This window comes from Lepus europaeus, chromosome 11 (genome assembly GCF_033115175.1).
Source record: "Lepus europaeus isolate LE1 chromosome 11, mLepTim1.pri, whole genome shotgun sequence".
NCBI classification, from domain to species: Eukaryota; Metazoa; Chordata; class Mammalia; order Lagomorpha; family Leporidae; genus Lepus; species Lepus europaeus.
Genome location: NC_084837.1, coordinates 77062405 through 77073734, shown reverse-complemented (window position 1 = coordinate 77073734; position 11330 = coordinate 77062405). Strand labels below are relative to the sequence as shown.

At 47.0% G+C, this 11330-nt stretch overlaps 1 protein-coding gene across 1 annotated transcript in view; it reads left to right on the top strand.

Moving 5' to 3' along the window:
* The first annotated feature begins 4009 nt into the window (after positions 1-4009).
* The window catches only part of PYGO1 (pygopus family PHD finger 1), a 51531-nt gene continuing 44210 nt past the window's right edge, over positions 4010-11330 (top strand). The window contains exon 1 of the mRNA XM_062205951.1: positions 4010-4223. Coding sequence (XP_062061935.1) covers positions 4175-4223 — 49 coding nt within the window. The 5' untranslated portion in view covers positions 4010-4174. The remainder of the gene's footprint in view (positions 4224-11330) is intronic.

Here is an 11330-nt window from a genome sequence, read left to right as displayed (position 1 = left end):
ATCTTCCACTGCTTTCCTAGGCCACAGCAGAGAGCTGGATTGGAAGAGCAGCTGGGACTAGAATCAGTGCCCATATGGGATGCCAGCGCTGCAGGTGTTGTATTAACCCACTGTACCACGGGGCCAGCCCCAGAATGATCCTTCTAAAACAGAGACTTAAACATGGCACTCACCTGCTTAAACTCCTCAATACTTTTCTACTGCTTCCAGAATAAAATCCAAAACTGTTTCTATGACATGCAATACCCTTCAGAAACCTAGCCCCTGTCTACTTCCTTAAAATTGGTTCCTGCCACTTCTCAAAACACACCTTATACTCCAGCCACTCCTAACTGTTTAAGGTCTCCAAAGGATTCGTTCTTTTCACCCCTTATTTCCTTTGGAAATTGTTTTTTGTGATTAAAAGACTCTACTTTTGGGGCTCATGTTGTGATGCAGCAGGCTAAGTCACCTCTTGTGATGCTGGTATCCTGTATCCCAGATGCTCTGCTTCCAATCCAGTTCCCTGGGCCCCTACCCATGGGAGTTCCTGGCCCAGTCCAGAAGTTGTGGCCATTTCAGAGGTGAATCAGAAGTTAGATCTCTACCCCCAACCCTGTTGCTCTGCCTTTCAAATCAATCAATCAATGAATTTTTTTAAAAAGACTATTTTCCCTTGCAATATTTTGCTAATTCCTACATGTTCCTCCCAACTTATGTGGTAAAATACACATAATGTAAAAATATTACCATTCTAAATATTTTTGAAAGATTATTTATTTTAAAGGCAGAGTGATAGAAAGAGGGAGAGACAGAGAAAGACATCTTCCATCTGCTGGGTCTCTCCCCACACGACTGCAAGAGCCAGGGCTGGGCCAGGCTGAAAGTAAGAGCCAAGAACTCCATCAAGATTTCCCATGTGGATGGACAAAGCCCAAAGTACTTGGGACATCAAGTGCTGCTTTCCCAGGTGCATTAGCAGGGAGCTGGATCAGAAGTAGAGCAGCTGGGACTTGAACCGGTACTCCAATACGGATGCTGGCATGACAGGCAACAGATTAACCCACTGTACCACAACACTGGTCCCTCTATTTTCAAGTGTACGATTTACTGGCATTAATTATACTCACATTACTATGCAGCCATCACCATTATCCATCTTGAGAAAATTTCTATCATCCCAAATTGCAACTCTGCCCATTAAAAAGTAGAAAGAGGGAAAAAGAGGAGAGAGATCTCTGATTCACTGGTTCACTCTCCAAATGCCTTCAACAATCAGGGACGACTTGAACCAGGCTAAAGTCAGGGTCCCACCCATTCTGGGTCTCCCATACACGTGGCAGGGACCCAACTATTTGAGCCATCACCTCCTTCCTACCAGGGTGTACATAAGAAGCTATAATTGGAGTACAGTGTACACGTACAAGCTATAATTGGAGTGCAGGAGTACATGAGGTACAGGCATCCCAAAAGCTTAACCAGTAAGCCAAACATCTGCCCCATCTACTCTTTTACAAGACTCTCAAACATTACCAGCTATCTGCCTCCCAATATGAGTAGAAAGTTCCTCCACAGTGTGACATTGTAGTGTATTGTAATGCTTGGCCACTCTGCATTATTACTTCCTCCCTGAATCTGTGAACTCCTTAAGGACAAGAACTATTGTCTCATTAATCTCCATATATCTTCAACTAACAATGTGTGTACCATATGGTTCATAAATACATGTCACCAAAACTGTTGGCTGCTTTTGAATCACCTAGAGAGCATGTGACAACAGATTTCTAGACCTCATCCTCAGAAATTCTGATTCAGTAAATCTGGGGAGGGGGCTTGGGAATCTGAAAATTTTGAATGCTCTCTAGGTAATCTGGGTATGTGCAAGTAACTGGTCGGTCAGGATTTGGAAGTCGAATTGATCTGAAAAACCATGTCTGTGTAAGAAGGTCTTTTTATTCTTGATGAATCAATAAAAAGGAGCCATTTCTTTTGAATCACATATTATTTCTGAACATCTAACTTTAGGGAGTAACAATAAAAAATCAAAATCTTTTAGCAATGATTTTTTTCCAACCATTCTCCTTTCACTAACAGCTATATAATAATGATAAAAAAAGCCCTGCATTTCCATATTGATTGATACTTTCAAAGTGTTTTCACATCTTCCCTCAACAACCCTGTGAGGTAGAGCATTACTTCAATTGCTTTATTATTACCAATTGCTTCTGCTTTTTGACACTTACCAAAGCCCTGACAATTCAGTCCCCTTGGGCACTTCCAGCCTATTTTTTCATACAACAGTTCAAAAATATTTTGGAACGCATTATATGCCAGTTATGTACCGGAGGATACAGTTCTGATCTGTATGAAATTCCTGCCCGCATGGAGCTTACATTCCAGTAAACTGGGGGAGGGGGAAACTTATCCCCAGATGTGCTCCTGTACCAACATTTTCCTCAGCCTGTCCTAGGCTGAATCTTCTAATTAGGAACCCCAAACTTGCCCTCCCTTTCCTAGATAAGGGGTACCATTTGCCCCCTGGCCATGTCATGGTGTCTTTTAAAGCAGATTCCATTGCAGCGGTACTTGTTTCTTCTGCAGCTGCTAAGACTCTAGTTTGGTTTATCTCCGGTTTCCGACATCGCACAGTTGAATGAGTTCTATGAATCTTGTCGCGGAAGGATGAGATTCCCGTTTTGGTTAGTTTGATGTCCTCATGCATAATGAATGCTTCTCAGTGATTCTGACATCAAAACTAACTCCGTGTTTCACCTGACTCGGGATCAGAGTCTGCGTCTACAGAGTCTCTCTAACCGGATGACTAGAAAATCTAACTAGAAGCAGGGAAAAGAGTTTCTTAAGAGGGCAAAGGATGTCGTGGCTGGAAGAGACTTCAGAGGTGTAGCCCTCTCGACCTGCACACATCAGAAAACTGGGACTCAGAGAGGTTACCTAAGTTGCCTCACAGCACACAGCCCAACAGATGGAGGTGGACCGGTGATCAAATCTAATTTGCAAGCACAGTAGGGGGTTGTCCTTAAACGTAACGTCTCCGTGAGGTCCAGCCATCCACTCCATCGCCCTTCCTTAGCTTAATTCCACGTCGCTCTTTCCTGAAGAGACAAGCCGTTAAAATACCAAGTTGGGAGCACTCCACAAACAGGTGTCCAGGCTACAGACACCGAGTCGAAGAAATGGTGTCTCCACAAGCCCGCCGAGAACTCCGCGGCTCCCGCTTCCAAAGTTTTCTCGCTTCGTACGTTCCTCTTTCAGATCCCTGACCGCGAGGCAAAGATGCCTGCTGGGGCTTCCGACGAAGTTCGAAGCTGGCGTTTCCTCACCGAAGCCCGGCCGCGGCGCTGGCCGTCCTCGGGCCTGGCGGGCAGCGAGGGAGCGCCGGGCGCGGGGCGGGGCGGCCCCTCGGCGCGCGCTGCCCGCCCCGACTGCCAGAGCCGCGGGCCCGCGAGCCCCGGCGCGAAGCGAGAGGCGCGCGCGGGCCGTGGGGGTTGGGCCGAGGCGGAGCGCGAGGCGGCGGCGGGAGGCGGCGGGAGGCGGCGGGAGGCGCCGCGGGACCAGGCAGCGGCCCCCGCCCCCCGAAGCCCGTCCCCGCGCGGGGCTGGGGAGCGCAGGGCGGGGAAGCCGCGGGGCCGCGCCACGTCCCTCGCCCGCCCAGGAGCGGGTGTTGCAGGCGGCTCCAGGCTGGGGGCTTTTGTGTCTGCGACTCGGGAGCGGCGAAGAGCGCAGACCTCCTCTTCAGAGGGCGCTGTGAGTGCGCCGCCAGGGCCGGGCCGCCCGCCTCCTGCCTCCCCTGTCAGCGGCTCCTGAGGTGGCAGCGGCGGCGGCGGCGGCGAAGAAGAAGAAGGAGTGGGAGGCGGCGGCGGCGGCGGCGCATTCGTCCTCCACACATGCCGGCCCCGGGCGGGGGGCCGCCCCCAGGCCGCGCTCCCGGCCGCCGCCGCTGAGCCCGAGCAGCCCCCAGCACGCCGCCCGCCGCCCCGAGGCCTCGTCCTCCTCCCAAACTTTGCAAAGTCGGCCCGCGTCCCCGCCGCCCTCGGCCGCTCCTCGGCTCTGAGGCTCGCCTCGCAGCCGCAGCGGCCCCGCGAGGAGGAGGAGGAGGAGGAGGAGGAGCCGCCGCCGCAGCATCAAAGAGACCGAATTCCCGCGGCCTGGGGGGAGTCATGCTTTGCGGTCTGTAATGTCAGCAGAACAGGAGAAGGATCCCATTTCGCTGAAGAGAGTTCGAGGTAACCGAGAAGGGCGCCGGGATTGGGGGAAGCGGGGGTGAGTGGGGGGTGCGCGGGGGGCCCCCGTGTGCCCGGCCGCCGGGAGGCCACGGGGCTCTGTCCGGGCCTAACTCCACGCAGCCCGCGTCCCGCCCGCGCCCCGGGCCGAGGCTGCGGTCCGAGGCGCGCGGCCCCGGCGCCCGCTCGCCCCCGGGACCCCCGCGCCGAGCCCTGGCCTCCCGACTTTGTGTGAGGAGCCAGTTGGCGCCGCACTCAGCATCCCTTCACACCCCCTGCTCGCCCACCGCACGTCCTTGCCCAGACGCTGCACAATAGGGTGAGAAGGAGACACCCGCTGGCCGACACCTCCAACCGTGCCTCCCCGCCCCCCCCAAAGTAAGTTGGACTGCACGGGAGTTGAGGCACGGGGAGGACCGCGGGGCTCTCACGCCTCTCAGCCCGCTCCGCGACCCCCACCCCCCCACCCCGCAAAGGCAACCAATACTGTTTATTTTCTTTAGCTTCCAGAGCAGAAACTGTATACACCCAGAAGGTATTTTCTTTATTGGTTTACGGGTAGGAATCAAATCATCCAAAATCAGTTTTACGCATGACTGATTTCCTTCTTCCTTGCAAACTAGTTCCGAATTTTACTGCCACCTTACTATCTAAGAAAAACCAGAGGGACCGATTGACCAGACAAAAGATACTGCACGCGAGTTCGCAAACGCCAAAAGCCGTTGGGAAATCGGAGGATATACTCCTGCTGTGATTTGTAGCTCTCAGTAGGGTTCAGGATGTAAGTCCCAAAGTGGAAGTGATGCTGCTTGTTTATTAAGCAAATATTTATTGAACATCTACTACGTGCTGGGCACGTTCCTGGCACCGGGATACCGCAGTGAATACAGTAAAGAAACATGTTCACCTAGAAGGAGTTCACACTCCTGGGGTAAACAAAAGCCATGGCATGTCGAATGGGAAGCGCTGTGGCCAAAAAACAAAGCAGGGAAAGGGGATGAGAAATGTGGCTGAGGGTGAGGAGGCAGGGATTGTGTTTATAAGGTGATTGTGAAAAGGCTCTCCTGAAAGATGAGGTTTGAACAGACACCTCGAGGAAGTAATAGAGCATAGCCCTATGGGAAGCGCAGTCTGCAAAAGGAACAGCCAATGCAAAGGTCCTCAGTAGGGAAAATACTCTGTGTTTTTAAGCCAACAGCAAAGAAGCTGGTGTCATAGGAGCAAAGTGAGTAGAAGAAGCGTAATAATACATCGACTGAGGCTTGGGGTGATTTTTTCATTGAGGAATCTTGTGTGCCACTTAAAAGGCTTTTGCTCTGAGATAGGGACTAGACAGCTGTGAGCTGAAGAGTGCTCAGTCTGACATTTTAAACAAGGCTTCTCCGGCTGCTAGGTAGAGAATAGACTAGAGAGCAAGGGGTGAAGCAGGGAGACTAGTTAAGGAGGCTGTTGCAACAGATCGTTCATCCACACAGTGTAGTGCTTTATGTCAGTAAGTAGTAAAGTAAATTTCCAGTGGAGTTAAGTGATGTAGAGATCAAGGACCACCGTCATTCATTTATGTTTTTGTTTAATGTGACTAGAGATTAAACATATACAGCTGCTTTGGGAAACACTGACATCCATTCAAAGAGTATTTAGGTAGAAATTGATTTTCTTAACCATTTGAGTAAAATCATAATTAAGAGCAGAATGCTGTTTTTTTTAAAAGGCACAGCCTTTCATTTAGTGAAATATTTTAAACCTCTTTTCTATTTGTGATTATGAGTTTCCAAAAACCTTTCAGGAATAGATCTTGCTGAGATACAATTATTCCCCTGGTATTTTTACCTATTAATATAAATTGCTTTGAGATTGAAGGAAAAGAAAGCACTATCAAATTTATACCTTTGAACTCTATTATCAGTCTTAATCAAATGTAATTCTAAATAAAATAGATGAGTGTTTTATTGTGGGTCAAGAGCACAGATCTATCTTCATTTTGTTCTAACTGCTGCTGCCTTTTAAGTGTGATGCTTTAGCTGTTGGGGGTTGGCTCAGTGTCAGCTCAGAAATATTCTTAGAGTTAAGTACTAGAATGAAACATGCAACACTTTGGAAAATGAAAAGTCACAATTTAAAAAATATTTTGTGAGTCATTTTATAATATTTAGAACATTAGTTTTAAAAGAACATTTTGTATCATTTTATATCTATAAAAGATACCAGAAATCTATGTGAGTTCTTAGAAAACACACTTCTGAACTTCACTGTCCTGGAAATTTTTAATTTATATTGTTAGATTTCTTGGATGGTGCAGTGTTTGTTGGGCATGTACTCTTGAATAGAATAGAGCATACCAAACTGTTTTGCATCCACTGATATGTACAGATAAATCTTTGTCATGGTTATGTATTTATTTCATTTGTATTCCAAAAAGAATATATTATCAAACCCCTTGTTTAGGATATCTTTTGAGAGATATATAACAAGTTTAAATGAATTGTTAAGAAAAGTATTAAAGGAACTCAAATATGGCAAATTATGACTGAGTGACTGAAGATTTTACAGTAGAGGCAGATCCCAGGTGTTCTTTTCTCACAATAAAGTTTGAGAACTGCTACTGACCTAAATTGTAAAGGTGAGTGGACCAGAAGCTGATTTGTGATCTTCCAAGTGTGTCATGATATTTTCAACATTAGACTCAAAAGTACTATTTAGTGCCTTAGTATCTTATTCCTGTTTTCCACCAACCCCTCAGTTCTTGACTATAATACAGATCCATGAGGATAGGTACAGTGTCTCAATAATCTTATTTATTTGCCTTGCCCATAGTAAATGTCAGATGAATGAAAAAGTTAATACATAAATTAATTTATTCATATCCTTATTCTGTTTTCTGATTGTCCATTGCCCTTCATAATAATTTTACTTGCCCTTTTTTCTTTAGAAGTCACTTTTCATCCTTATTTTAACCAGCACTCCCATTCTCCATATTCTTAGAACTCTCTTTAAAACTTTGTATTTATTTTTTTGATTTGAGAGACAGAAAAAAAAAAAAAAAAGAAGAAAGAAAAATCTCTTACCTGTTAATTCACTTCCCTTATGTTGACAGTAACTGAGATTGGATCAGGCTGAATCTGGGAGCCAGGAACTCAATACAGCTCTCCCACATGGGTGGCAGGAACTCAACTATGTGACCTATCATCTTTGCCTCCTAAAGTGTGCATCAGCAGAAAGTAGAATTGTGGCTGAGTTGGGACTTAGGCCCTCTGATATGGGATGTAGGCATTGTAAGAGTGTCTTAACTACACTCCTAAGAGTGTCTTAACTACACCTGGCCCTCTTACGTCTTTCAGGCAATAATCTGATGGCAGTATTCATATCTTTATTCAAAAAGTATTAATTAAGCAATCATAGTGCCAGAGAGTGAGAATACATTTATTAAGAAGACATAGTTGGGGCAAGCACTGTGGCATAGGAGGTAAAGCCGCCGGCTGCAGTGACAGCATCCCATTTGAGTCCCGGCCACTCCACTTCCGATCCAACTCTCTGCTATGGCCTGGGACAGCAGTAGAACATGCCCCAAGTCCTTGGGCCCCTGTACCACGTGGGAGACCTGGAAGAAGCTCCTGGCTCGTGGCTTTGAATCAGTACAGCTCCTGCCATTGCAGCCATCTGGGGAGTGAACCAGCAGATGGAAGATCTCTCTCTCTCTCTCTCTCTCTCTCTCTCTCTCTCTGTGTGTGTGTGTCTCTCTGCCTCTCCTTCTCTCTGTATGTAACTCAGACTTTCAAATAAATAAATAAATCTTAAAAAAAAAAAAAAAAAAAGAAGACATGGTGGTGGAGCCAGCACTGTGGCGTAGCAGGTAAAGCCACCGCCTGCAGTGCTGGCATCCCAGTTTGAGTCCTGGCTGCTCCACTTCCAATCCAGCTCTCTGCTGTGGCCTGGGAAATCAGTGGAAGATGGCCCAAGTCCTTGGGCCCCTGCACCCCCCTGGGAGACACGGAAAAAGCTCCTGGTTCCTGGCTTCAGATCCGAGTAGCTCTGGCCATTGCAGCCAATTAGGGAGTTAACCAGCAGATGAAAGACACCTCCTGGCCGGCGCCGTGGCTCAACAGGCTAATCCTCCATCTTGTGGCACTGGCACACCGGGTTCTAGTCCCGGTTGGGGTGCTGGATTCTATCCCAGTTGCCCCTCTTCCAGGCCAGCTCTCTGCTATGGCCCGGGAAGGCAGTGGAGGATGGCCCAAGTCCTTGGGCCCTGCACCCGCATGGGAGACCAGGAGAGGCACCTGGCTCCTGGCCTCGGATCAGCGTGATGTGCCGGCCGCGGCGGCCATTGGAGGGTGAACCAACGGCAAAAAGGAAGACCTTTCTCTCTCTCTCACTATCCACTCTGCCTGTCAAAAAAAAAAAAAAAAAAAAAAAAAAAGACACCTCCCTCCCTCTCTCTCCTTTCTCTGTGTGACTCTGACTTTCAAATAAATAAATAAGTCTTTAAAGAAGAAGAAGGTGTGGTGGTAGGCATTTGGCTTAGTGGTTAAGCTGTTAGTTGAGTTGCCTACATTCTTTTTTTTTTTTTTTTTTAATTTTTGACAGGCAGAGTGGACAGTGAGAGAGAGACAGAGAGAAAGGTCCTCCTTTGCCGTTGGTTCACCCTCCAATGGCTGCCGCGGTAGCGCGCTGCGGCCGGCGCACCGCGCTGTTCCGATGGAGTTGCCTACATTCTTTACCAGACAATGTGTGTCTGAGTCCCAGCTGCACTACCAATTCCAGCTTCTTGCTAAGGCACACCCTGGAAGACAGCAAATGATAGCTCACATAGTGATGGCTCAAGTGATAGTATCCCTAACAAATATATGGGAACTTCATTCCTGGCTTCCAGCTAGGTCCTGGCCCAGCCCCGGCCATTGCAGGAATTGGAGGAATGAACCATGGTCTGTCTCTCTACCCTGTCACTCAAATCAAACAATGAATAAATAAATGTCTTAGGGGCCAGCACTGTGGTGCAGTGGGTTAAAGCCCTGACCTGAAGTGCCGGCATCCCATATGGGTGCCGATTTTAGTCCTGGCTGCTCCTCTTCCAATCCAGCTCTCTGCTATGGCCTGGGAAAGCAGTGGAGGATGGCCCAAGTCCTTAGGCCCCTGCACCCAAGTGGGAGACCCGGAGGAGGCTCCTGGCTCCTGGCTTCAGATGAGCCTAGCTCTGGTAGTTGCAGCCATATGGGGAGTGAACCAGCAGATGGAAGACCTCTCTCTCTGTCTCTACCTCTCTCTGTAACTTTTTCAAATAAATAAATCTTTAAAAAAAATAAAATAAATGTCATAAAAGACATCATACCTGTCTTCAGAAATTGGTAGTCTAGTATAGGACATTGAAAAATAGTTACAAATGACTTGATAAGTGCTGTGATTATAGGAAATAAAGGAACATATAACCCATCTTTAAGGGAATGTGGAAGGCCTCCTGGAAAAGAGTTCTAAGAAGCAGTGTGGTGTTTTTTTTTGTTTGTTTTGTTTTTTGTATTTTTGTTTTAATATTAGAAAATGTAGAAAGAGCAGCAGCGAGAATAAGGGATGAGAAAAGTATGTAGGAGGGCTCTGGTGATTTTTGAGAAGATAATTTTGGGAGGAAAATACATTTTGAAGTGTTAAAGAGTATTGTGGTAAACATTAAGTGATAAAGATGCAGCTTAAAAAAAAGCTTGATTATAGAAAGAAATAGTGACTTAAAATGAGACAAGAGAAAGTTTCTATGAGTTAATTTTTTATTTTTTCTCTGTTGAAAAATATTTCAACATGTTTGTGGATTTATAGAAGAACTCAGTATAGAAGGAATGGTAAAAACTGAAAAGCCAACAGAAAGGATAATTAATTAACTAGAAAGACATTTGATGTGTTATCTAATCTTTACCATGTGTTGGGTACTCACTGTTCCAGTAGCTAGGATGAGATGGACAAGGCTCCTATTCTTATAAATCAGATCTCTGAAGATGAGGGAAGAGAATTAGCATCGTCATACACTTGGAGGATTAGTGTTGGGAAGAAAATAGAGATGATGGGGAAAGAAAGAAATTTAGAGATGAAGTTGAGGGCATTCATTTGGATGGAAATATTAGAAAATGGATATATTTCAGAATCTAATAATACCATATAAATGTCATAAAAGTACTGAAAGTAGGCTTGAGTATAAATTGTAGACTGTCTTGAAGCAGTAAGTGTATGGAAAGTTTGGATTAAGATTGCAGAGAAAGCATAATATATGTAGTCACACAATGGGAATTAAGAGAGAGTTAGGGCTGGAGCCGCGGCTCACTAGGCTAATCCTCCACCTGCAGTGCCGGCACCCCGGGTTCCAGTCTCGGTTGGGGCGCCAGATTCTGTCCTGGTTGCTCCTCTTCCAGTCCAGCTCCCTGCTGTGGCCCGGGAGTGCAGTGGAGGATGGCCCAGGTCCTTGGGCCCTGCACACGCATGGGAGACCAGGAGGAAGCACCTGGCTTCTGGCTTCAGATCGGCGCAGTGTGCCGGCCGCAACACACCGGCCGCAGTGGCCACTTGCGGGGTGAAGCAACGGAAAAAGGAAGACCTTTCTCTCTGTCTCCCTCTCTCTCACTAACTCTGCCTGTCAAAAATATAAATAAATAAATAAATAAATAAATAAATAAATAAATAAAAGAGAGGCCAGCACCAAGGCTCACTTGGCTAATCCTCTGCCTGTGGTGCTGGCACCCTGTGTTCTAGTCCCGGTTGGGGCGTTAGGTACTAGTCCCAGTTGCTCCTCTTCCAGTCCAGCTCTCTGCTGTGGCCCGGGAGGGCAGAGGAGGATGGCCCAAGTGCTTGGGTCCCTGCACCCGCATGGGATACCGGAAGGAAGTACCTGTCTCCTGGCTTCAGATTGGCGCAGCGCCAGCCATAGTGGCCATTCGGGGAGTGAACCAACGGAAGGAAGACCTTTCTCTCTGTCTCTCTCACTGTCTATAACTCTCTCTCTCTGTAAAAGAAAAAAAAAAAGAGTCTGTAGGAAAGGTTTTATTTAAAATAAAACTTTTTAAATTTATTTTAAGGGCAAAGTTACAGAACAGCGAGGGAGAAAGAGATAGAGAGAGAAAGTCTTATATCTGCTGG